The 27,213-nt window shown below is 36.7% G+C and overlaps 2 protein-coding genes and 1 long non-coding RNA gene across 8 annotated transcripts; 1 reads left to right on the forward strand and 2 right to left on the reverse strand.

Moving 5' to 3' along the window:
* Positions 1-10,462: 10,462 nt before the first annotated feature.
* Positions 10,463-14,739, reverse strand: LOC106404517. 6 transcript variants are annotated; one of them, XR_002659248.2, is made up of 10 exons: positions 14,385-14,739; positions 13,946-13,997; positions 13,794-13,870; positions 13,630-13,723; positions 13,141-13,526; positions 12,877-13,053; positions 12,329-12,789; positions 11,532-12,232; positions 11,205-11,279; positions 10,463-10,983 (listed from the first exon to the last, which is right to left on the reverse strand). It is a non-coding gene; the product is annotated as an uncharacterized LOC106404517 (long non-coding RNA). The 6 variants fall into 6 exon arrangements; XR_002659247.2 differs by having other exon boundaries at positions 12,329-13,053; XR_007324876.1 differs by having other exon boundaries at positions 12,877-13,526.
* A 6,357-nt stretch (positions 14,740-21,096) lies between these two features.
* On the forward strand, positions 21,097-22,672 carry LOC125588322. Its single transcript, XM_048759614.1, has 2 exons — positions 21,097-21,639; positions 21,851-22,672. Exons 1-2 carry the CDS (start codon positions 21,097-21,099, stop codon positions 22,670-22,672), a joined length of 1,365 nt encoding a protein of 454 aa, XP_048615571.1.
* Positions 22,673-23,651: 979 nt separating this feature from the next.
* On the reverse strand, positions 23,652-25,437 carry LOC125588323. Its single transcript, XM_048759615.1, has 4 exons — positions 25,224-25,437; positions 24,586-25,094; positions 23,934-24,343; positions 23,652-23,865 (listed from the first exon to the last, which is right to left on the reverse strand). The coding sequence occupies exons 1-4, from the start codon at positions 25,435-25,437 to the stop codon at positions 23,652-23,654; spliced, it is 1,347 nt and encodes a 448-aa protein (XP_048615572.1).
* Positions 25,438-27,213: the final 1,776 nt, after the last annotated feature.

A 27,213-nucleotide genomic window follows, 5' to 3' on the forward strand; every position in this document is an offset into this window, starting at 1 on the left:
TTTATGTTTTGACAATGCATTTAAAGTTTAATTATGAATAAGTTTTCTTCTGAATTTTTTAAAAAATATTATTTAAAAAATACAGTGTTTCTTACATTTATAGAGTTGCCCATTGTTGATTTTAATTTGTTTACTTTTTTATTAGGTATAATTTTTTCGTACAATGTTTTGATTTGTCATGAATCAAGATATGTCTAATGTTGTCACATATGATTCAAAGATGAGTCTCGTATGGTCGATAGACGAGTCTCCTAAAATTATTTCGAAGGACAACAATATGGTTTTGATGAAGCCACAAAACACAAATTTATTGAAAAATTGGAAATAGCGAGAGTTCAATAAAAATTAACATTTTTGGAACCGATAAACTATACCGGATCTTGGACATATAATTAAACCTTAACCGAACCCGATTAACCCTAAAATAAATCTGATCCAAAATTTTATAATATCCGAATAGAGCTAAAAATTCATGAACCAAAATAAAACCGAACCGAAACCGGATTGGGACGCCGATTGCCTAGCCTAAACCAGCCCTAGTGGGGATCCAAGGTAAATCATGTGAGACACTGAATCTATTCCATGGCGGCGTCGTTGTTGAATTTTATATTATTATTTGTTTTGTTCTTTTTGTATTTAAAATGTTGTTTTGTTCCAAACTTAATTTTTGTATAGTGTGAATTTAATATTTCCATAGTTTTCTTCTTTTTTTTTTTGAAAAACAAACCTTTTAGTATAATATACTAGGGTCGGTCAATAGCGCGGGAAGTGATGTATTGTTGTTGTTTATAATATACATTTTTATTTAAAAAAAATTGTTTGTTAGTTTGGTTTGCATTTGGATTATTTGTAATCGCTTGGTCTTCTCTACACCAGTCTAAGTCTAGCGAGTATTAGTCGTACATTTTCAATTTAGTATTTTGTAGTATCTATATTATTAAAAGAGAAGTACCCATTTGAAAATATTCTTACTTCATTAATTAAACTCCTTTTTTTGCTTGTCTTTTTCAGTTGCATTTACGAAATATCATAAAACGAATAAAACTGCATAATTTATTACTTGTCTTTTCAGTTACATTAATAAAATATGCTTAAATGAATTTAAACTTCCTATTTTATTGTTTGTCTTTTTCAATTACCTTAATGAAATATCCTTAAATAAATTTGGACATAATGTCATTTAATCAACAAAAAAAACTCATGAGTTATCATTACGTGCATAATTTTAATAATAGAGATTTTTAAAAACGTGCATCATTAAAATGCTACCTAAAACATGCAGCACTAATATATAACATGCATCAATAAAACTAGAATTTGACTCACACAATTGTACGGATATTATTTTCAGTTGATTAAATTTAAAAATAATTATTTATTCAAAAAATATTTAAGAATGGCTATGTTTTTAAAAATTATATGGTATTATTTGTTCATAACTCATTTGTCATTAGATAAATTGTTAGAAAGAAAATTTTAGCATAATATAACTCAGTTGTCATTTGCTAAATTTATGGTTTTTATTTATATTTTTTATTATTTAATTATAATATTTTCATTTTATATTTAAAAGATAAATGAATTTTCTTTCAAACAATATTTTTGTAAATGTATTTTTTAAAAAATAATCAATTAAAATTGTTATTATCATTGAATATCATTATTTTTGACATAATTTGAGTTTTCGTTTACATCAAAACTTATCATATTTTAGAATAATTTTAATTTAAAATGTAATTTTCATATTTTTCAAACAAATTCTAAAAATAATTTTTAAATATTTTGTTATAATTGTTAAGAAAAAATTGAGTTCCATTTCAAATAAAAAAGTAAAGATATTAAAAATATTCTAATTAAAATATGTAAAATTTAATATAGTTTTAAGGAAATGGTCAAAATAAAAAAAATTACACATAAAATAATCATGATTCTTGTTAACTGGGCGGATCTTTATTTATATGATATCGCACACGAAAGAAAAATTTCTGTTTTTAAAATTATATAATTAACTATATACTCATTTTTTATATTTTTTATATGATATCACACATTAATAAAAAAAAATAGATAGTTTAAGATGCAAAAAAAAAATATTTACTTAATGAATATAATATGAACGAATATTACAAATACATTATTTAATAAAATAAATAATTAAAAACTGAAAATTCATATCCGCGGATCAGGGTCTACTATTAACTTAAACGAACTAACATGGAAACATGGTTCTGAAATAACATATATACCTATCAATCCAAATATTTCTTTTTCTTAAATGATGAAACCATTTCAAACCAGATAAATGTAGTCTCTATTGGAAAGTTGTCCCAGTTCATTTAATCGAAGTGACTATGTGTGTTACAAAGCTATGGAAATGCTATAACTGTAGATCACTGCCAAATAAAAAGACTGGATCTGCAATCCATATTAAGTCCATGGCCTCAATAGCAACTGAAAATATATAATGAACCATTGAGAGATATTATTTTAGTTAAAGATGAGTTCTTATGTTGACCTATCATTGCATAAGAATCATGAACTATTTGGCCGGTATCCCCAAATTCACAGTTGTCGTGAAGAAACTTAGGTTTAACAGAGATTCACATCAAGATTACATCCGTATGATTTAAGTTTGTTAACCACTGTTAATCTTGATATAATTTATAGGTTTTAATCGGTTTTTGTTTCTTCAATTGTCAGACTCTCAAAGTGGTGGGATCCAAGTGAAACACATAAACATCATATATCACAATTCTTTGTTAGTTTGAAGAAATCATCACGTGGATGCGATTGCTGATTTTGTAAAAGGTATTCTACCCGAGGATAATGTAGCTTTTGGTTCATACTACGAGGTTCAGAAACTCGTAGCTGGTCTTGGTTTATCGTATCAGGTAATAGATGTATGCAGCGACAACTGTATAATTTATTGGAGGGCGGATGAACAGCGGGTTACATGCAAATTTTGTGAGAAGACTCGTTATAAAGATACGAGTGGAAGAGTTCCAGTGCCATATAAAAAGATGTGGTATTTGCCTTTGACGGAAAGGTTGCAGAGGTTGTATTTGTCTGAACGCACAGCGCAACCAATGAGATGGCATGCGGAGCACTCAACAGATGGTGAGATCAGACATCCTTCAGATGCAAAAGCGTGAAAGCATTTCCAATCAAAGTAACCCGACTTTGCGTATGAGAGAAGAAATGTCTACCTTGGATTATGTACTGATGGTTTCAGCCCGTTTGGCAAGAGTGGAAGACAGTATTCTCTATGGCCAGTCATTTTTACACCATACAACCTACCCCCAAACTTGTGCTTGCGACGAGAGTTTTTGTTTCTCTCGATTCTCGTTCCCGGACCAGAGCATCCTAAGAGATCACTTGATGTATTTCTTCAGCCACTAATATATGAGTTGCAACAACTATGGGCTCAAGGTGCTGAAACATACGATGTTTCGTGTAAAGAAAACTTTCAAATGCGGGCAGTACTAATGTAGACAATAAGTGATTTTCCAGCATATGGTATGTTATCTGGATGGACAACGCATGGAAGGCTATCATGTCCATATTGTCAAGATAACACTGATGCTTTCCAACTAAAACACGGAAGGAAAACGTGTTGGTTTGACTGTCACAGGAGATTCCTACCACCTGATCATCCATATCGTAGGAGTAGGAATTTGTTTACGAAGAACAAGAGGGTGTTTGACAGTCCACCTCCGGAAATTTGTGGGAAAGATTTGAATACACAACTAAGAGATTTTAGTGCAGAAAGGACGCCAGACGTCGGTGGACATGAGCGTTTTCCGGTAGATGCTGTTGGAGACCTACATAACTGGCACAAAAAAAAGTATTTTCTGGGATCTGCCATACTGGGAGAATCATCTGCTAAGGCATAATTTAGATGTCATGCATATTGAGAAGAACTTTTTTGACAATCTTATGAACATGATCCTTAATGTTCAAGGTAAAACAAAGGATAATTTGAAGTCAAGACTGGATTTAGTCGATATATGTGCTCGTTCAGAACTTCATGTTGATGAGAATGGTAGGGCTCCTTTTCCCATATACCGACTTGATGTAGAGGGAAAAGATGCATTCTTTGATTGGATTTCAAACGATGTGGAATTTCCAGACGGTTACACATCTAATTTGCGTAACTGTATCGACAGAAATGAATGAAAGTTTACTGGCTTGAAAAGCCACGATTGCCATGTAATGATGCAGCGCCTCCTTCCGTTTGCCTTCAAGGAACTATTACCACGAAATGTTCATGAAGCAATTGCAGGGATAAGTGGTTTCTTCCGCGATTTATGCACGAGATCAGTGACTCTTGAAGGTATTGAAAATTTGAAGACTAACATAGCCGTGATTCAGTGCAACCTTGAGAAGATATTTCCTTCCTCATTTTTTGATGTTATGGAGCATCTTGTTATTCATCTGGCAAGGGAATTGGAACTTGGTGGTCCTGTGCAGTATAGATGGATGTATCTGTATGAGCGGTATATGTTCCATTTGAAGAAGATGGTGAAAAATTTAAGTAGGGTGGAAGGTTCTATAGTCGCACAGATGATCAATGAAGAAACTTCAAACTTTGCCGAGTACTACTTTCCAGCAGAAGTTCAGACCAAAAACAGAAGACCTGCTCGGCATGATGGTAGAGGCGAACGGGCAACATATCATGTTACGGTTCCAGACATTTTCACAGACGTTGGACGACTTAGCGGAAAACCAAAGGACCGTCGACTTACTGAGTAAGAGCGCAGTAATTTGCAAACATATTTGCTCACCAACTGCGAAGATGTTCTTCAATATGAGAGGTAAATAAATTAGCTTACAAATTTTTATTTTAACAATTTGAACTTTAAATCTTAATTAATTACATTATTGTCATCATATGTACAGGATTTTCATGGCAGAAAAGCGGTTCGAATATAGATACGCCACAGAGGACGAACTAGAAGAAATGAAGCGGAGAGAATTTGCTGGATGGATGTTTACTTATGTGAGTGCTTTAAACAAATTAAAATATTATTTATCACAATTTTATACTAATTCACATTTATTGATATAACATATATATGTGCTATTAATAGGTGTGTGCTGGTTTGGCCAGATGTGAAATATTTGACGATTGGATACGCGAGATGGTCGTTGGACCAAACTTTGTTGTGAAGTCATATCCGAGATTTTGTACTCGAGGATATGCATTCACAACTCAGAAGAGGGGACGTTCGAGTACGGCTTATGATGCTGGTGTTTGTTCTGCATCAGGAGATGATGTATACTACGGACACATACATGAGATTTTGGAAATCAAGTATTTGGGCATGGTTGGATTGCGCTGTACTATTTTCTATTGTGATTGGCACGACAACACTCTAGATCGAGGTGTGAGAACAGATGCATTTGGTGTTACATCAGTAAAGTCGAGGCGAAAGCTGCAATTTTATGATCCTTTCATTCTTGCTTCTCAGGCCGATCAGGTAATTAAATGTTAATTATTCAGAATGATTCATCATCATGTGTATTACTTTATAATTTTACTAATAATTTTTTAAATGTTACAGGTTTGTTATATCAAGTACCCCCGGGTAAGGAACAGAGATGATCCATGGGTTACTGTTACAAGACTCAACCCGAGAGACCGAGTTCAGGGAAGTTCTGAGCTGGAAGACCCACTACAACCAAGCACATCCGGCAACTTAAGTGCAGCAGAAGATTTAGCTGGAGTTGGCCTTGTAGTCGATTTAACCGACTTCGGAGAGGAAGCCGTCGTTCACGTAGAGGATGAACCAGTGATTGGAGAGTTTCACCAAGATCCAGATTCAGATTCATCTGGTGATGATGACTCGGAAACAGACTAGCATCAACTTTTTTTTTAATAGAAATACCGAGGAAATTCCGAGGGAAGATAGGTTTTCCTCGGAATTTCCTCAGAATAGACCTTGTCGATTTAGGGATTTGATTATAGAGTCTTTTTCCTCGAAATTTCCTCGGAATATTCCGACGAAATTCCGAGGAAGATAAGGGTTTCCTCGGAATTCCCTCAGAATATTCCGAGGAAATTCCGAGGAACTAGGGGTTTTTAACCGAAAACAACGTTTTGCGGATTGAATAACATGTATATAACCTTCATTAAGTGTCTTAACCAGATTATGAAGTCAAACTTTGGTGTTTTACCCAATAACAAACACTTTTACGATTGCATGAACGAAAACCACACAACATAAGAGAAACACTTACACACTTTAATAAACGGTAAAAGGAATACTTACAATTATTTTTGAAATTTTGTTATTTCATGGTTTATGATCATCTATACAAAGAATCCTCAATGGTATGCATTACAATTGTATAAGAAATGAAATACGGCAAAAAAAATCGATGTTTTGAAACCCCAAACCCTTTTCCTCAGAATTTCCTCGGAATATTCCGACGGAATTCCGAGGAAGATAAGGATTTCCTTGGAATTCCCTCGGAATATTCCGAGAAAATTCCGAGGAACTAGGGTTTTTCACCGGGTAAACCAAGCCGCCAAATATTTCGCGAAAATTGAATTAATGATTTCCGAGGAAATTCCGACGGATATTTTCCATCAGACGCCTCATTTTATTAGGCCGAACCAGATCTTCTTCCCCATTTCTCTCTTCCTCTCTCCGTCGAACGCCGAAGCTCTCTCTCGCGATTTCTCTCTTCCTCTCTCCGCCGAACGCCGAACGCCCTAACCCTCCTCCATTTCAGTCACTGATCATGTATGAACCCTACCCCACTCTCTTAGGTTATATTTGTTAGGTTTTTAAGTAGATTTGATGATTTTGGAAGGATATTTATAGATTTTTGTTAGGGTGAATGGTAGGATTGTGTAAAATCGAGTTTGATTATGGTATTCACTTGATTTGGAATTTTTTTTTTAGTTTTTATTAATTTTGTGGTTATAAAAATCTAATTGATAATTATGTATATATAATATGAAAATGTTTTTTGTATATAAAATCTATTTTTTGCATTATAAAATCATTTATATATTTATTAAACATTTTTAATATCTATAAAACTTTTTTGGTGATTAAAAAATATTATTTGGGATTTTTAAAAAAAATATATATATATAATATAAATTTCTATATTTATTTAACATTTTTAATATTATTAAAACTATTTTTTGTAATTAATAAACTATTTTTTATTTATTAAAACTATTTTTTGTAATTATTAAACATTTTTAATATTATTAAAACTATTTTTTGTAATTATTAAATTATTTTTTATTTATTAAAACTATTTTTTGTAATTATTAAACTATTTTTTATTTATTAAAACTATTTTTTGTAATTAATAAACTATATTTTATTTATTAAAACTGTTTTTTGTAAAACTATTTATTTATTTGTGATTAAAAACTATTTTTTAAATATTTTCTTTTTTATTTATTAAAATTATTAGAACTAATTTTTAAATATGTTTTTTTTTAATTTACAGGTCTAATGATGATCAGACCCGACCTCGACAGCGTCGTGGTCGTGGACCCGACCTCGACAGCGTCGTGGTCGTGGTGGTACGGGGAGCCAGTCTCAGGATTCCAGCCAGATTCAGGATTCCGCTTCGCCCCACAGCTCCTCCCATACATCTCCCTCTCCATTTCCCGCTTCTGCTCCTCTCGCTCCCGCTCCTGCTCCTCCGGGTCCTCCGGGAGTGATGAGTGTTGCGGAGTTGGTTCGACAGCCCGGTCGTGACCATCTTCCCTATCTCACTCCGTATCCACATGGACGGGGTCAAACATGGTAATTAAACGTATTTTTTTTTCATTAAAATTTGATTCATTATTAATAATTTGTTCTTTTTATTAGGTTCAACCGATCCGGAAACGGGATCAGCGCATGGATCAACCGTATGATGTACTCGGCCCTCGACAAGGGACATCCGACTTTCACTGACTTCTCTACCGAGACGCAGCATCTGTGGTTTCGTCAGTTTGCGGTAACTATTCTAATTTTTTACTTATATTTTTAATCTTTAATATAAATTTTCTACTAATTGTGTTTTTTTTTCAGCAAAAATTCAACTGAAATTCCGATGAGACGCTCTTTATCTATCACCACTTCGTCCATAAAGTTATGGACAACTATGGGAAGCAGATCCATGAGTGGAAGAAGAAGTAGGAAATCAACAAGGTTGTTTTTAATTTATTAAACAATTTTTTAATTTATTAAACTATTTTTTAATTTATTAACTATTTTCTTTTTTTTTTATTAAAAGGTCCCAAAGTCGATGAACAACACGGTCTGGACTGAGTTGTGTGCGCATTGGGATAAGGAAGAGACGAAAGAAACTTCTTCCACCAACTCCACCAACAGCAGGAGCGACCGTAAAGGGAAGGGCGTCTTCAAGCATAACTTGGGTGCTCAATCTATTGCCACTCTGGGGGATCGCATAGTAAGTTCAGCCTCTTTTTCTTCAATTATTTAAGTTTTGAAATTTTATTTTTTGTGCATTTCTTCTAATTTCTAATGTTTGTTTAATTTATGTTTTTTTCAAGGCGGAAGAAAATGATGGCGGGCCGGTTGATGATCTCGCCCTCCAACAAGAAGACCGGCCAGATTGATGACGGTCTTGTGAGGGAAGTGGTCACCCTGGTCCAAACTCAGGTGCAAGACGATGTGTCTCAGCTTCAAACCGAGGATGACGATTCGACGGGTTCGACCAACTTGTCCCGGTTTCGAATCCACGAAATCGTTGAATCAGTAAGTTCTTTTTTAAAAGTTCAATTCATTTATTTCTTGATTTTTATTTTATCATCTTTTTATATTATTTAAATTTGGCTATTTTCTATTTCAGTCGATTCCAAAGAAGAAGAGACGTTTGGTCGGTTTGAGTTGTCGCACCCGGTCGGTTCCTCCTTCTTCTGCACCACCGCCCTTTGTTGATCCAGAAGTACTTACGGCTCAGTTGAAGGACAATGATGATCGCATATCTTTGTTGGAGACCCAGATGGCGACTCAACAGGCGGGCTATGAGGCACAGAAGAGGCTGAACCAGCAAATGATGGAGATGATGCAGAGGATGTACCCGAACGAGGTGTTCCCGAACGTGCAAGACCCGTAGTTTTTTTTTTTTCAAAAACTCGGAATGTTTTATTTTTATTTGTACAAATTTGAATATTATCTAATATGTTTTTTTCAATTTTAATTTTAATTTTATATTTTCGAATTTAAATTTCAAAAATTTTATTTTTTTAAAAAAAATTAATTTTTTTTGAAATTCCGAGGAAATGAACCCTCGGAAATTTCCGACGAACATTTCCTCGGAATATACCGAGGGACTCCTTCCTCGGAATATACCGAGAGACTCATTCCTCGGAATTTTCCGAGGGCTCCGTTCCTCGGAAATTCCCGATGAAAATTCCGAGGAACATTTCGTTGGGACTTCCGAGGATTGGACCATCAGAAAGTCCATCGAAATATCCCGAGGAAGTTCTCCCTCGGTATATTCCGAGGACCTTTCCGACGAACTGGTGGTCCTCGGAGTTTCCTCGGAAATTCATTTCCTCGGAATTCCGTCGGAAATTTCTGAAGGATTTCTAAGGAAAAATGAATTTCCGAGGAGTTATTTCTGAGGACTTATTTCGTCGGTATGTCATCGGAATAACATTATTCCGACGACATACCGACGATTTTTTCCCTCGGTATGCCGCTGTTTTCTTGTAGTGATGTTTGTAATCTCTCTTCTTGTAGGCGATGTTGAAGGCGAGTTTATGCTCTGTAACGGTGAGTCCTATACGGAATAGAAACGACGATGACCTAAACCGATTAAGACCTTAAAAGGGATGATTCAAAGCAATTAAACCCGACTCCGGCTCAGAGAGAGAGAGAGAGAGAGAGAGAGAGAGAGAGAGAGAGAGAGAGAGAGAGAGAGAGAGAGAGAGAGAGAGAGAGAGAGAGAGTTTAAAAACTAATGCTCGCACAAAATGGATTTATATATGATTTCACTAAGTTCGCTAAAACAGTCAAATACCAAACCTAAGTGTGTGAACTCAGTAAATTAGCCAACCCACAAACAAAGACCCAAAGAATGAAAACTGATGTGTTAGTGAGAGTTTAAATAATTTTCCTATGGCTTATTTGGGGCTAAACCTGAAATTTTTCATATATTCTAGTTTGAGTAAAAAAATATAGCTTGACAAAAAAAAAAACAATTTAGCAAAACATGAATGGTTTTGTATTATTTGTTGTCATAGTATATTTATAATTATTACATTAATTTTTATTTTGTTTTTAGTATCAGATAATATAAAGATGGTGAGCAAGTTGAATAAAATACTTGGACATAAATTCCATAGAGTTTTTCTCCTCTTATGTTCGCTTTTAAACTTGGTGCACATTCTCTACCACTTTGGTTATCTTTTCATTTTTATTCTATGGCTGTGTCATTTTTCTTGTAAAAATTCTAGTATTCAATAGAAAGTTTATTTTCAAAAAATAAAAATTGTATAAAATAATTAAAATTTAATTACAATAGAACAAACTATTTGTGGACAAAACAGAAATATAACAAACACTCCATACGTTCTCAAACAACGGAGTATGAATCCGTAGCTCAGTTGCCTCCCCTACATTTAGATTCATATAATTCTTTGGAAAGTGGAGATATTTACTTCTGTCCGAAGCACTTGAATTCAAAGACACTTGATCACTTTATGATAATTTCAGTGAGTTTGTTAATGAAGAAGGAATAAGCCAGGATGGTGAAGATGACATTGATCGCCCGTGTTGCTGATGCGTTGCGTCTAGCTGAGTTTCCAGATTCAGACATGCATAAGCAACATGTCTAGTCTCTGTTTAAGAATCTTTCCAGAGGTGATAGCGAAGCTTCAAGAATGTCCGTTGAGACTGGCCCCCTATGTCTTATAGAACATGTGTTTTTTATTTGTCTCGCAAAAGCTGTGTTGGTGAGAAGTTGGAACACAAGCATCTCCATCTATTCTTTCTCCTGTGATCAATTAAGAGCACATAAATATCTAGCTGAGTACATTTTTTGTAATCAAGTGAGCTAGAAAGTTGCTTGTATACAAGCTTTCGTAGTGATTATTGTTTGCTGCTCCATGGCTTATCGAATAGCAACCTTTGTCCCCAAATCTAACATAAATCTCAAAGAAGCACAGTCCAGGAAAACTCATCCTCTGTACTAATAAGAAACTGATGATCACTAACCTGATTTTTGATATCCATATCGTCAAACACGTGAACGCAACATATTCCATAATCAGCAAACATTAGAGCACCAGCCTGTTAAAGAGTAAGATGACATTAGTCAGAAATTCTGGTTACTTGTAAGTTTTTCATTGCAAGGAACCATTTATCATTGCAAAATTCACCAATTTCAGGTTCTTTATCAACAGTTGCAATCAACCCAGCTGCAGAAGAGGACTTTCTAGATGTATACACATAACTTGGTACTATGCCTATGGTGTACATGCAAGGGACACATATTTAAGAAAATAAAAAACAGTAGCAATTATATACAATGAGAACCAATACCTTAGCAATTAATATACATTGTCACCTCTAAGGTTAATGCCTTCATGAATGGTCTTATGCACACCACTTGAACGCATAAGTAAAACTGCAAGCTATGTTTTTTATGTCCAAAACTGATTACTAAATTTTTGAAGTAATCATTTGCTGTTGTGAATGTGGTAGGATCTCAACTCTTGATCTGAGCTTCAAGTAGTCCTCATACTTCTCCAGTCACTTAAGAGAAAATAAATTAAGAACAATCTTAAAGTTGAGGTTAATCCTTGACAATTCATATCTATATATAGAGATAGGGAAACACATGCAAGTTTTTAGCTGATAGATTTGGATCCTTTGGTCCCCATTCCACTAATTCATACAAACAAATGATCACTTAACATAATCTCAATGTATATCTACCAAAGTCACTGATCATATCATTGCAACTCATCGAAAGCCTCAGAACTCATTAGTCATAACTACCTGATTCATGTCATTTACCATTGTTGTTGACATTCTTATTGTGTAAACATAGTTGATGCAGACAAATGAAGAATGCATGAGATGAAACATTAACCTCTGCGTTATCATTGTACTCTAGATTTCCCTTCTGCTTTGATGCCATTGAATTTGAGCAACAACCTCATGAGAAGCGATGCAGTCATGTCAGCCTCTTCCACCGCAACCTCCATATCTCCATTTACAAAAACTTCGAAAGTACGAGCCTAATTTTTGCAAAAAGAAAACAACTTAAACTAATCCTTCATTCCCTTTTTCATACAAAAACAAATAAAAAAAGATTGCAGCTCTTATAAATTCACCATGTGTGAGAGCCTATCCACCTCCCATGTGAGAGCTTGAACTGTAGCAATTTCTTTTGATATCTCTCTCTTCACACTCTCTGTTTCTTGTTCCATGGCTATCCATCTTGATCTGCCCGTCACTTGCTCCGTCGCTCTCGCCGCTTGCTCCGTCGCTCTCGCCGTTTGCCCCGTCTCTCTCGCAGCTTGCTCCGTCGCTCTCGCCTCTTGCTCCGTTGCTCTCTACCGCTTGCTCCGCTTGCAACGTCGGTTGGAGGTTGGAGAAGATGTTGATGAGCCAAACAGATTAGGGTTACGTGTTAACGGAGGATTAGAACAGGGTTACATGTTATTTTACGTGTTGTCGGAGATTGAAGAAGAGGATGAACTCTAAAATTTGCCATCAAGTCGAGGAAGACGATAAGGGTTTGGTCGCTTTTGGGCTTAAATTTCTGAGTAAACAGAAAGCCTAAACATGAAACCTAGAGATATTAAGAACAATCGTAAATGAAACGCATCGAATTGTGAGATGGGACACGTGTTGCATCTAGAAAGCTCGATTTTCTGACCTGGAATCCTAGGTGGCTTCACCAGGAGGGAGCAAAACACTATTGTATATAACGTGTTGTCGGAGATTGAAGAAGAGGATGAACTCTAAAATTTGCAGTCAAGTCGAGGAAGACGATAAGGGTTTGGTCGCTTTTGGGCTCAAATTTCTGAGTAAACAGAAAGCCCAAACATGAAACCTACAGATATTAAGAACAATCGTAAATGAAACGCAGCGCATTGTGAGATGGGACACGTGTTGCATCTAGAAAGCTCGATTTTCTGACCTGGAATCCTAGGTGGCTTCACCAGGAGAGAGCAAAACACTATTATATATAAATAGATACTCCCTCTGGTTTTTAATATAAGTCGTTTTAGAAGGACAAACTTAGGTTCAACCCCTGTGGTGAACTCTCAAATTCACCCCTATTATTAACAGCAATTAAATTGAGGATTAGTAAATAAGGAAAAAATTAAAACTAACAAAAAAAGGAAAATAGCTAAAATTGAAAAAAAAAAAGACGTCGCCGTTAGAAAAGGATTAGAATGTGATCTCCATCGGCTTCTTCTTCTTCGGCGCCCAATTTCGGTTTCACCTTCTTCAAACCAAATCAAGCCATGTCTGACGGCGATGACAACAAATAGTTTACATATTTGTTACTAAACAAGTAGTCTGCAAGGAGTTTCAAAAGAAGATCATCAACTGACTCTAATCATAAAGATTCTCAAAGACAGAACAGAAACTGTTACTGTTTTGAGGTTTTGGATCATAATACCTATGATTTGCAACAACTGAACAGAAACTGTTACTGTTTTGCTAACCCTCAAAATACGTATAAACTCTCCCATGACTTGCTTATCCAAAAAAACCTGCAGCTATTTTCGAAATATGAGCATATGCCACAATAGGAAACTAAGAGGGTTGACTGAAAAGACTGACTCAAAGAATGAGGGATCATGGTGATCGCCATAGGTTAGTATCTCCGCAATTGATCTCAGTGCCTCGACAACAAAATCCTTCAAAAATGGTAAACAGAGATCAAATACAAACAAGAACAAAGCAATAAGTCCTAAGTCAAAGTTGCCACTGACCTTATTGGTATCGTTCACTATCTGAATTTTCCTCAACTGGTCAGTCAGATGCCTACACACAAACACACACACAAAAAAACACTTGTGCTTCATCATCTGGTGGAATCAAGGAACAAGTACTGTCGTACAATAAGATCTCAATGAAATTTCGAAAACAAGTCATTCTCCAATGGGGAAGGTAGACCCTTTGATCAACAATCTCTATAAACAAAAATTTTAAAACTTGTGCTTCATCATCTGGTAGAATCAAGAGACAAATACTGTCGGGGCACTAAGATCTCAATGAAACGTGAAAACAAGCCATTCTCCTATGGAAAAGATAGAACCCTTTGACCTCTGACTGAAACAGGGGAACCCTAACAAACCAATTCTAAGCCAATTCTAAACCACCGCTTAAAAGACACAATTTTTACACAATAATCGCTTTTAACTTGCACACCATTGATGATCTTAGTCACGCAAATGAAACTTGTTGTGGGAGGCAAGCTGCTTTAAGAAGAAGCTTAGCTACTCAAAAGTCGTTGCAGATTGTTGTCATCACCGTCAGATATGGCTTGGTTTGGTTTGAAGAAGGTGAAACCGAAATTGGGCGACAAAGAAGAAGAAGCAGATTGAGATCACGTTCTAATCCTTTTCCAACGGCGAGGTCTTTTTTTTTTGTTATTTTCATTTTTTTTGTTAGTTTTACTTCTTACCTTATTTACTAAACTTACATGGCAATTTGATTGGTGTTAATAATAAGGTGAATTTGAGAGTTCACTATAGGGGGTGAACCTAAGTTTTGTCCGTTTTAGAATTGTGCACATAGATTAAGAAATCATTAATTTTTTATATTTTCTAAACAAAAACATCATTAATAATTTACCTAACCACAAATCAACCAATAATAAAATAGAAGGTATATTATCATTGGTCAAATAACATTAAGTGTTAATAAATTTTACATAGAAAACCGAAAAGGTCATATAATTTGAGACATAAAAATTTCTCTAAAACGACTTATATAGAAAAACGGTGGGAGTATATATATATATATATACGGTGGGAGTGTATATATATATATATATATATAATACAATTTCCTTAATATCTTACTACATTATTGAAAGATATACAGAGGAGTCACTTCGCAATTTCATATTCAACACTAACGAAAGATACACAGACAGAGTCGTTTATTATAACTCCAGACCTGGCATCTATGACTGCCGGTTGGTTCGAGTTAATCGAGGCGGGAGGACTAAGCCTCTGCTTTTTCATCGCCTGAGAAAAAACAGTTTCACATTTTGCCAGGAAAACATGAATTTACTGATTTGCCGGAAAACGGGAAGTGGGTAAATGCAAATTCACGGTTTAGTGAAAAACGTAATGTTGTGGGTTTGACAAAAAACATAGTTTTAAGATTATGTCGGAAAACATAATTTTAAAAATTTGACGGGAAAACACATTTTTACGAGTTTTAGTGTAAAACATAAATTCACCACTTTGATGGAAAAATACATTTTTATGGTTTTAGTGTAAAACATATAGTTTTTGCGGGAATACTTAGATCTATGATTTAGCGGAAAAATATAATATCTCGGATATAGCAAAAAAGATCATAAATTAATTGGGTGTTCATGAACCTGCACATTTGATCATGATCTTTATTAGGCTTGAACATTTTTTGACCACTGTCTAATATAAACCTATCAGTTATGGCCTAGAAAATAGTGGTCTTGTGGGGACGGCCCAAATGGGAGCCGGACGGACCAGTTCACACCTCCATTAATAGTGTGAGGACCGGACCAGGGGTTGAAGATTATAAAGCTTGCTTTTCTTTCTTTTTTTTTAAAAAGAGAATTCAAATTAAAAACATAACAAAATAGAAAGCATGGTTTTGAAAAAACCATAGAGTTTGAGAAAGTGTTATGAGCAAGGACATTGCTAGCTAGTGGTTCTGTTGCCTAACAAGAGATTTAATGAGCATTAAGTCTAGAACAACAAGATAATGATATAGCATAACTAGTTTAGTGGGCGATTTCCACGACCGTTTCGTTTTTCTCTCAGCAAATGCCATTCCATATCTTGGAATTTTTGTGCTGGTTTGATAGGTCTCCCTCCTCTTGTGAAGCCAAAGCTAGTCAAAGAGTTGTCATTTGCCACAAATCAAGTCGCATGATCATAGCTCATGGTGTCATGTGATCATGCTGCTGGTTGTCGGGTGTTTCGACGGTAGGGAACATATATATTATTAAGCGATCGTCAAATGAAACTTGTAGGCTGTCAGAGACGATAATGGTTGATGGAATTTCTTCCATAGTCGAAAATTGGACATGAGCAGATTTTTCACCTGCTAATGGAGAAAAGGAGTTGCAAGAGTTGGAGGCAAATAAGAGAGTTACCTCTCGAGTAATAGTTCGAGCATTTATTGGCATTTCCCCAACTGCATTGTCTGAGTTGTTGTAGTATTCTTCTTGAAGATCCTTGCTTTGAGTAGGGGGACTAAATCATCAGAATATGAACCTTGCAAACACATGGTTTTGTTTCTCCAAACAAGACTGACTTTGTTCATTCACCATTTGATCAATATGAACCACAGAGATTTCATCACTGACCTTTGGTCAGAAGGCCAGAAGGATCGAAGAGAGCTGGTTGCTGAGATACTCACGGTCAAAATCATGAGGAGTTCTTGGCGTTGATCGAGTATACTTCCTCGGTCACCATTCTGATTGCTGGAGTCTTCCCCCAACTTCGAATAAGAATTCGAGTGATTAGGGATGTAGGACTGAATTTGCTTCACCGTAGCAGCAACTCAAGCGAGGAGAAAAAGATCGAACCTTGGTAAATGGGCCTGAGACAGAACTTGCTTTTTGTTTTTTTTAATAATCGTAGCTTATAAAAGTTGCTTTTGGCCCAAGTTGCTTGCATATATAATGTAGCTAGGTTTCCAGCAACCCCTCTCACAAAAGTGTTGCAATGCCCCTACTGACGCCACAAGATAGATTTTATGCTACCGATAGGCGGAGTTTGATGAATGTGCGTAGGCCCAGGATTTATGCTATTGGTTATTGGTGTTTCCGGCGCCCTATTGATGCTGCTAAGTTGAAGGTTATTTTACTTTCTTCCCATATAATATTCCTTTGCAAATCGCAATTGATAAGTTTATGTCATATCTAGGCTTTTTTTATTTTGGTTGATTTTGGTTTCATCTTATATTGTTATAACAGAGAATGAGGAAGGAGAGGGATGAGAGGTCTCATGCTACCACAACCAACACCACCATGCCTAAGTCGTCGTCATCAAGGTATTACATTCATGTCACCATCTCTCCAATGTTGGATTGTTGCTTGCTCACTTATGTTGGATTGTTTTTTGGGCCCGACACAGCACAACTAAGCAGCTCCGATCAATTTCAAAAGAAGAAGAAGAAGAAGAAGAAGAAGAAGAAGAAGAAGAAGAAGAAGATGCTCCTAGTGATCAAGCCCAAAGCCAAATCCCCCACCTTAGTCAGCAAGTATATGCGCTTTCTCTTTAAAATTTTGTCTAACTTAAACTTGCTATGCTTTATCAGTACTTGAAAACCTTCTTTTTATGTTATGTGTGGTTTCGAGAAATCTTTAGGGAAGTTTACTCAAATATACAATATTTTAGGACAATTGACTAAAACCATACAGATCTTTTTTTATTAGTGGCATTTTTTAAATACCAAGCGTGCCCTTTTTTAAGTTATGAGAAAAAACATATTTACAGCAATGCCATTACTTTTCGCTGCCACATAAGCAAAAACCCGGCGCCACGTAGGAATTATGTTCCGTGTTTTCATTAAGCCAGCCATAATTCGCTACATACGTCGTTACAGCTGATTTATATCTACATGTCGGCTGAATAAACAAACGCGGCTGAGTTAATAGGAAAAGGCGGACTTAAGAACATATGTCAGCCGGACGGTACGGCTGAATTACAAAAATATGGCTGATTTATGAGATAAAGGCTGACTTACAGACAAAGGTTACGGCTGACTTATACATCGGCGGTTTGTTTTCTGGAAAATTTGCCTGAGTTGTAACTAAGAGACGGCTGAGTTATGTTTCTCCGGCTGAGTTAATGAATATCGACTGGCTGAGTTATATAATTTACGGCTGACTAATGTGATGATGTTACGGATGAGTTTATGATTAGTCGGCCGTAATAGGATGGATTAACAGTAAACTCAGCTCGGTTACGGCTGACTTATTAGCGAAAGATTAATTACTAGAATATCATTCGTTTGACGGCTGATCTATGTGACGATACGGTTGATTTATCGTTTTTCATCCTAATTACAGCTGATTAAGGATCAAAAGATTAATTACGGCTGATTTACGGAGGCTGGGTTATATATTTGTATGTCGGCTGATTAACCGATTTTCTATGTCATCCGCCATGTCATCAACTCGGATTTGCCATGTCATTGCTAACGAACTACTTTACAACTACGTTTGTCTGTCTGTTCATTTTTTTTCTTCATCTTCTTTATCTATCTATATATCTATCTTCTTCATCTTATTATTCATCTTTCTCCGAGATCTTATGGATCCGGTAATTATTGTTTATGGTAACTGGATTAAGAAAAACATATATGTATTCAACGCCGACAGTAGAGAGTGTAGAGTTCTGCATTTAAATGAGAAAACAAAACATGAAGAATTCGCAAAGTCTGTACTCGATGATTACAGATTGAATGAATTGAGAACAACAGATTGAATTCGCAACAACAGATATGTATTCAACGAATGACACTCCACCAGTTTACGGAGAACAAGGATGACGAAATGAATCGGAATGACAGAGCAAGAGAGACTATGAAAAGAATTGGCTTTTAATGTTTTGTATTACGGCTGGGTTTTGGGTTTTAATGTTTTACATTACGACTGAGTTGTATAAACATGTTACGATTATATTGGGTTTTCTTGATTAGTATAACAGCTGAGGTATGGATTTTAATGTTTTCGTATTACGACTGAGTTATCGTTAATTTCTGCATTATTTAACTTTTTAAACTCCTCGTGATTATCGTCTCCATGTTATAAATGGCCTCGATATTAGTTCTGAGCCGTCAAATCAAGAAAGACGAAACGTCCCATTATTATAAGGCGATTAATATTATAAAAAGGATTACAGTGAATGTTAAATCAGTTTTTAAATACTAAAGTATCGTCTCGATGTTATAAAAGGCTCGATATTAGTTCTGAGCCGTATTTTTCACACTCAGCCGTCCCAAAGTATCAATCCTAAATCTCGATTGGCCATGATAAAAACCAAAATATTAACGGCTGAGTTATGTTAATATTAATGGCTGAGTTATATTATGAGTTAAGTAATAAAGTATTACCGTCTCGATCTCTACGAAGGCGTCGATGTTATATTAACCAACATAGTTGAGTTATGTCAAATATCATTGCTTAGTTATAGGAACATTACATTAATGGATTATTTCCCGATACTTGAATTGCCTGAAGAGATTCATGCATTAGTGGTTGAACATGTGGCCGGTAACTCCTTCAAAGATCTCTATGGCCTAAGAGCATCGTGCAAGACGATGAAGGCGTTAGCAGAGCGGAGCAAGGTAAACCATTTTTACGATGTGTTATCTGTTCCCAGGAGACTCAATATGTCTCCTGAGTTGTTTAAAACTTGCTACGCAGAGAGAAATCCAAGCACACTTTATATGAAGGGTGTACAGTTTTTCTTCACATTTAAACTTCAGGAAGAAGAACTTGCTTTCATGAAGCTTGCAGCAGATGAAGGATATGAGCGTGCTGTGTATACATACGCAATGACTAGAAAAATATTTTGGGGGTGATGAGGAGTATTTTGCTCGTTTTACGAGGGAATCAGTTGTCAGGATCGGGAAACTAGTTCGATCTCTAAAATGGGCATGGGGTTTGTCGCACAGTGACGAGTTTCTGGCAAAGAGGGACGAGTTCATTTCAACCATTGTTCCTTCGTTTTATAGTTGCCAATGTGTTCCTGTTATGGAGCGAGATTGGGTCTTGTGGTACATTGAAAACAGTAAGGGTGACAAAATGTGTAACCGATGTTTCTGGATCAAAGAGTTGGGGCTCTTCTTCCGTGAGTTTGAACCGATGAGCGTGATTATGGACACAAAGGAGTGGTGAAGATGTATTCTATCAAAATATTTTCTGTTTTTATGTTCTTTGCCCTGACATTATTACGGCTGGTTTATATTTTACATTATGGTTGGGTTGTTGTCTTTTAATTACGGCTGATTTTTGTAAAAAGGGTTCTCTTCAATTACGACTGAGTTTTAATTTCATAATGACTAAAATATTTTGTTGGAGTGTTATTAAATACGACATGGCTGGGTTAATTAAATATGTGATAGCCGAGTTATTGTTACTTAAAGGCTAAGGTAATGTTAACTTTTTGGCTGAGTTTTGTGAAAAAATCCAAGATACAGACTCGGAATCCGCCATGTCAACAAACTCTTTGCCATGTCATCACTAACGAACAAAATTTATAACTTGCTTTATGAGACTATTCATGTTCTTCTTCATCTTAGTTATCTATCATCTTCATCTTTCTCAGTTGGTTATGGATCCGGTAATTATTGTTTCCGGTGACTGGATTAAGAAAAACAAATATGTATTCAACATCGACAGTAGAGGGTGTAAAGTTCTTCATTTAGATGAGAAAACAACACATGAAGATTTTGCAAAGTCTGTTCACGATGATTACGGATTGAATGATTTGAAGGATCATATTCAGCTTAGCTACGTGTTCTCGAATAAAGCATTGAAAACGATGGCGCACGACACTCCACCAGTTTACGTGTACAATACTCGACAATTGCAATGTTTTCTAAGCCTGAAGAAAATCGAACAACTACGTCTCTGTGTGGAGTTACGGAGAACATAGCAAGAGAGAAGAGTAAAACATTTTTGAGCTTTAGCTCAGAAGCAGAAGCAGAAGCTTCAGTAGTTGAATCCAGAGACGAAAATTACAGTGGGAGTTACGATGGTTGCAGTTTGGAGAAGGAACAAGAGGACAATGAGAATGACTGCTCTAGTAATGTCGAAGGAGAAAAACATGATGTAGTCGGAGAAGATGAAATAGGCGAAGAAAACGAAGAAACCGAAGAAGATGATGAATTTGAAAGCCGATTTGATATGTTCGACGATTCAGACGGTGCGTCATCTGAAGATGATAACTTCAGCTCATACGGTGAGTCTCCTACAGATGACGAAGATTCACCAACGCTACCTCACAAGAAGAGATATCAGAACTTCTCAATGAGCGGATCTAAAGAGAATTTGGAGGTTTTAAGTTTGGAGATGTCGTCGATAGACATTACGGTAGGTCAACGATACGATAGTAAAGACGATTTGGAGAGACGACTGAAACTTCTTACAGTGAGGTATAAATTTGATTTTGATGTAGAAACATCAACCCCGACATCATACGTTGTTAAGTGTTGGGTTGATGGATGTCTCTGGAGAGTTTGTGCTTCTACCCAAGGAGAATCCAAGGCGTTTTATGTTCGTATTTACGATTCGAAGCATACATGTTCCTGCACAGAGCGTTCTAATCGATCTCGACAAGCAAAACCAGATATTTTAGGTATGTTGTACAAGAACTTTCTCGGCGACGTTGGTCCAGCCGTTCGCCCTACGAGCGTCAGAATAGCTATCACTAAGCAGTTTGGTATAAAGGTAATTACTTTGTTGTGGCTAAGTTATTTTAACGATACTGCTGAGTAATGTCAAATGTACAGGCTGACATAATCATACAATTCGGCTGGGTTACTATATATTTAGATGCGGCCGAGTTATAGTAAAATAGGGTTGAGTTATTCAGTACGTTATGGCTGTCTTAATTATTTGATGCGGCTGAGTAATGAGGATCGTTTTTTCATGTGAACAGATGGATTATTGGAAATCACACCGGTCGCTGAAATTTGCAAGTGAAATCGATGAGGGAACACCTGTGTGTGGGTTTGAAAGCTTGCCTTCTTACTTATACATGATAAGAAGGGAAAATCCGAGTACAGTTACGCGTCTTCAAATCGATGAGCTTGGAAGATTCATGTATGTGTTTCTTGCCTTTGGTGCGAGCATTAATGGGTTTCCTTTCATGCGCAAAATTTTTGTAGTCGACGGTACGTTTCTCAATGGTAAATACAAAGGAACGCTACTCACAGTACTAGCTCAGGACGGTAACTTCCAGATTTTTCCAATAGCCTTCGCAGTGGTTGACACAGAAAATGATGATTCGTGGCATTGGTTTTCTACGCAACTAAAACTTCTGATTCCTGACGACAAGGGTCTTGCGATAATCTCGGACATACATAACTCGATAGGGAAAGCAATTAGAAATGTGTATCCGTTGGCTGCTCGGGGAATATGCACCTACCATTTATATAAGAACATATTGGGACGGTACAAAGGAAAAGAAGCATTCCGTCTGGTGAAGAAAGCGGCGAGATGTTTTAGGATGTCTGACTTTACTGTGATTTTCGAGGAGATTGAAGCGATTCATCCTGCACTCCACGGCTACCTCCAAAGAGCTGATGTCCGCCTGTGGACGCGTGTTCATTTCTCGGGCGAGAGATACAATTTGATGACTACAAACATAGCGGAATCAATGAACAGAGTATTGTCGCATGCTAGAGGTCTAAACATTGTTCGAATATTAGAATCGATACGGGTTATGATGACCAGATGGTTTGCTAATAGAGTCGTGTAACTGCTGCCAGAGAATTGACGGTCCAAAAGATTGATGATCATCACACTGAAGTTAAATATGGATCTTCTAGCGAGTCTTTGAATGTTGTTAATTTGGTAGAGCAAAAATGCACATGACGGCGTTTCGAACGCGAGAAATTACCATGTGTACACGAAATCGCAGTTGCGGAGTACAACAATGTTTGTCGTATATCCCTGTGCAGTCCTTACTATAACAGTGAATATTTGGTGAGCGCATACGCTGAATCTATCATGTCGGCTGACTCACCGCAACCTATTCCAGAAATCGTGGCAAACCAACCGTGCTTGCCCCCGTATATTCGTCAACAACCAGGAAGACCTAAGAAAAATAGGATGAAATCTGCTTTAGAAGTTGCACTTCAAAACAAACGTCCTAGGAAAGAAAACACATGTTCTCGATGTAAACCGTGTGGCCATAATGCGAAAACTTGTCCGATGTAAGCAAGTGTTGTATGGATTTTCATGTTTTTAAATTACGGCTGGGTTTTTGTTTTCACTTACATATATTACGGCTGGATTAGGGATTTTCATTTATTTGAATTACGGCTGGGTTTTTGTTTTCATTTATATATATTACGGCTGGAGTAGGGATTTTCATGTATTTGCATTACGGCTGGGTTTCTGTTTTCAAACGCAACTGTTATAATTCCCGCCCAAAATAAAAAACGTCGCGAAGTCAATAAACGGCTGATTAATTGAAAGAATTTATATTACGGCTGAATAAATAAGGCATTTCTCGAACAATTATATGTTCAACTCTCTATTTTTTACACAATTTCTCTCTCTATCTAAATGGAATATTTCCCTCTTCTTGAATTACCTGAAGAAATTTAGGCGTTGGTGGTTAAACGTGTGGCCCATAACTCCTTCCAAGATCTCAATGGCCTCAAAGCATCGTCCAAGTCGATGAAAGCGTTAGCAGAGCTTGTCGGGCTAGTGCAACCACACGATGGTTCAGCTCACCGGCGAGCTGACCGGCGTGATGGTTGAGCTCGCTGGGCGAGTATAACCACATGTCGGTTCAGCTTGCCGGCGAGCTGACCGACGTGATGGTTGAGCTCGCCGGCGAGCTGACTCGCGTTATGGTTCAGCTCTCCGGCGAGTGGCTTTTGTGCGGGATTCGCTCGTTCGTTCACTTCCGATTTTTCCTTCAGTGAGTGTTTTGCGAGAAATCTGTGAATAAGAAATAATCATAGCCGTTGATTTTGAAATAACCATTTTTGACCCAATAAGCTTCCAACCGTGAGTCAACCTGATCAAATTTTCTGGAAATAATATCCAGAGTTCTCACAATGGTCGTTAGAGTCGCTTTGTTCTCCAACTCCAACTCTTTGCTACCTTCCTTCTCGCTAGAACCCTTTCCCGCTGCATCAGCTTCAGACTCATTTTGTGTCTTAACTTTCTTATGCTTCTTAGTGGGTGGCTCAGCTTCTGACGAAACTATACCCTTCATTCTCTTCTTCTCATTCCCCTTCCCCTTTGCAGTCCCCTTCCCCTTTGCATTCCCTTGCACTTCCCACAAACCTTTCACAAATCTACCTGAATGTATGTCTGTTATCAACCTAACGAGTTGTGGGTCGTCATCTTCACCTGGCCAAATAGGAAACATCTCTTCAATTGAGTCATTCAAAACCATTCTCCTCACACGCACCTGCAACACCAGGTTATAACAAAACTCAGCCTCCAAACTAACACAAAACTCAGCCATCAACTAAAATAATTCAGCCGTGATTTAACACATAACTCAGCCATCAACTAAAATAATTCAGCCGTGATTTAACACATAACTCAGCCATCAACTAAAATAATTCAGCCGTAATTTAACACATAACTCAGCCATTAAATAACTCCGAACTCAGCCATCAAATAAATTAAGTAAGCGTTAAACCTTACCTCGCCATGCTTTTCGATTTCGGCAGACAACAATTTATCAAAGTTTGCACGTGTACGCTTTCTATCCCATCGCAAAAGCGGAACGTCTTCGTTATTGATCACTCTCCCAAAACTCTCACCGAAGCATGTGACGGATTCATAAGCCCAAATCAATAACGCGTCCTTCATGCCGCTTATTGTGTATGAACCTCCATCTGGAGCCAACGTTTTAATATAGTCAATTAGAACTTCGTATGCAGTCCGACCCCATGGATACGACCTCATGGCTTCATTGAATACCCTTATTGCACTTTGAAAGGGTGCCCTTGAATTGTGATGCAAACAATAGACTCCCATGGATTGAAGAAGTAGCAACCCCAACCACTTGCGCTTTTCAAAACTCCAAAGCGGACAGAACGCTAATGTTGCCTTCAGTTCATCTAACTTTGGTCCCATCCCAAGCGGCGCCTTCAATTCCCCCCAAAACTCGTTGTATTGACCAGGATCAAAATTTTCGGTTGGCAATGGACCTGTGTTTAGCCCAGTGATCTCACCAAACTCGAGCAAGCTAAACCTGATAGCCTAATCTGCCACGAGACACCATATCTCCTTCTTTATAACTCGCAGCTGTCTACATAGTAGATAGTGCACGGTCCTACCAGACCACATGCTTTCGCGTTCAGCTAGCCTAGCAACTACTCCAATGGGAGAGTTCACCAGTTCTTCCCACACATCAAGTCCTATTGTTTCTCTAACGTGGGGAAAATGCCCTGGATGGAAATTTTGATTAATAACTTTACCATCTAGGTTAGAAGACCCTTCAGGGTAAAGTCTTGGTGGGTAATCCCCTGATTTAACTTCAGCAGCATCCATCTGATCATATAACCCAACAATAAAATCAGCCACAACAAAACAGTAACTCAGCCGCATCATAAGAGTAACACAGTCATAACATAACATTAGGTTATTCACGACACAAATATAACTCAGCCATAACATAACCATAACTCAGCCGCAGCAAAACCCTAACTCAGACGCAACGAAACGCCCAACAAAACAAAATCAGAGCCGCAACACAACCCTATCTCAGTCGCAACAAAATATAAATAAGATGAAATATAATACATAACTGACCCACAAACTCAACAAAACACAATATATAACGTCGCGATATCTTACCGGAAAAGATGAACTCGAAGATAAGAATGCGGCGAAGACGGCGGCGAAGACGATTTCGTACAAACGAGTTCAGAATTCTGATTTCGGACACGATGATAACAGAGAAAACAGAGTACAACGACAGAGAGCTATTTCGACAAAGAGGAAGTTAACACAAACAATGTCGATGACGGAGAGTGGGAGTATCCTCGCGGTTCCTTCTTCGACGGTTCTTCTTCGACGGTTCTTCTTCGAGACGAGAAAACGATGTTCTTAGTTAGTTTTTTTTTTTAAACTTCGATTTAGTTATGTTGGAGAAGATACGGTTTGGTTTCTATTGTAGTGGTGATATGTAATTTTAATTACTGATGTGGATTATATGTTTAAAAGTAATTTCAATTAAAAAAACTAACCAAAGGCCATTAGAGTTATTTACTATAGGTGTCCAAACATTTTAATCATTTTAAAAAAATATTTAACACTCTAGTAATAAACCAACTTTTATTATACATTCTAGTAATTTTCTCAAATCTTTATCATGATATTTTTCCGGTGGCCTTTAGCTGGTCGAAGATTTGGTCATGACACGCAGTTTTGCGCCACTTTTTTGTGCTGAGAACAATTCATGTCCCCCTCAGTTTTTCAAAACCAACAAACTTTTAATTGAAATGGTAAACTACTTTTTCAACCAACTCAACTAAGTGGAAGCATTACATTATTTTATTATACATAATTTATTTTACCGAATAGTGTTAATACTACTTATCAAAAAAAAAAAGAATAGTGTTAATACGTAACCATCTGTTCTGCATGTGCATCTCCATGGCCATGATACGTGTAGCTTGGTGGGTCTAGTCTAGACAAACATCATATGATCTCAACTAACTGCCGTGACAAGAGAATCGACTTGAGCTTTTTACAAGATAGAACGGTGCTTTCCCAGAGATTTTAGGATACGATATTCTGTTGCTGAGATGGCTCGATCGAATACTTCCATTTATTTATATCCAATCAAACTCTCTCTTCACCAAGATTCCCAAGCATTTCAATATTTTATTTCCCATCAAATCTTTGTAATTGGAAGCATCCATTTTTCCAATCCTCTCTGTGCAGGACCTTGGATCAGCAAACTGAGACGCGTACTTGTAGACTTTCGTACTTAGATGATCAATTTCTCGTCCCAAGCCTCTTTCAAATCTTGCTTGCGTTTTTTTTTTTCGATGATTAAAGCATTTATTAAAGAAAATCGAGATTCTAAACCAAAATGACATCTAGAATCCCATCTATAAAGCAATCATGTCAAGATTTTAGGTTTACAAAAAATTCAAAGGGTTTTTGTTAAAATATAACCAAAGTAACATGTTGACCTTTTGCCATAAATCATTTTCTTGGCAGATTTTTGAGTTTTGCTACAATGAATAAATATGAACACTGCTTTAATTTTTATATATAGCAATTATTTAGCTTGGGAAACAAGCTACGGTAGTGCAT

Source organism: Brassica napus, chromosome C6 (genome assembly GCF_020379485.1).
Source record: "Brassica napus cultivar Da-Ae chromosome C6, Da-Ae, whole genome shotgun sequence".
Lineage (NCBI taxonomy): Eukaryota > Viridiplantae > Streptophyta > Magnoliopsida > Brassicales > Brassicaceae > Brassica > Brassica napus.

Excerpts from the sequence above, each read along its gene's own strand:
- LOC125588323 (XM_048759615.1), bottom strand. The coding sequence starts at position 25,437 with ATGGATGCTGCTGAAGTTAAATCAGGGGATTACCCACCAAGACTTTAC. Across the intron at positions 25,095-25,223 it reads ACGCGAAAGCATGTGGTCTG|GTCCATTGCCAACCGAAAAT; the intron begins GTAGGACCGTGC and ends GGCTAAACACAG. Across the intron at positions 23,866-23,933 it reads TTTGATCAGGTTGACTCACG|ATTTCTCGCAAAACACTCAC; the intron begins GTTGGAAGCTTA and ends TCTTATTCACAG.
- LOC125588322 (XM_048759614.1), top strand. The coding sequence starts at position 21,097 with ATGTTCGACGATTCAGACGGTGCGTCATCTGAAGATGATAACTTCAGC. Across the intron at positions 21,640-21,850 it reads CTAAGCAGTTTGGTATAAAG|ATGGATTATTGGAAATCACA; the intron begins GTAATTACTTTG and ends TCATGTGAACAG.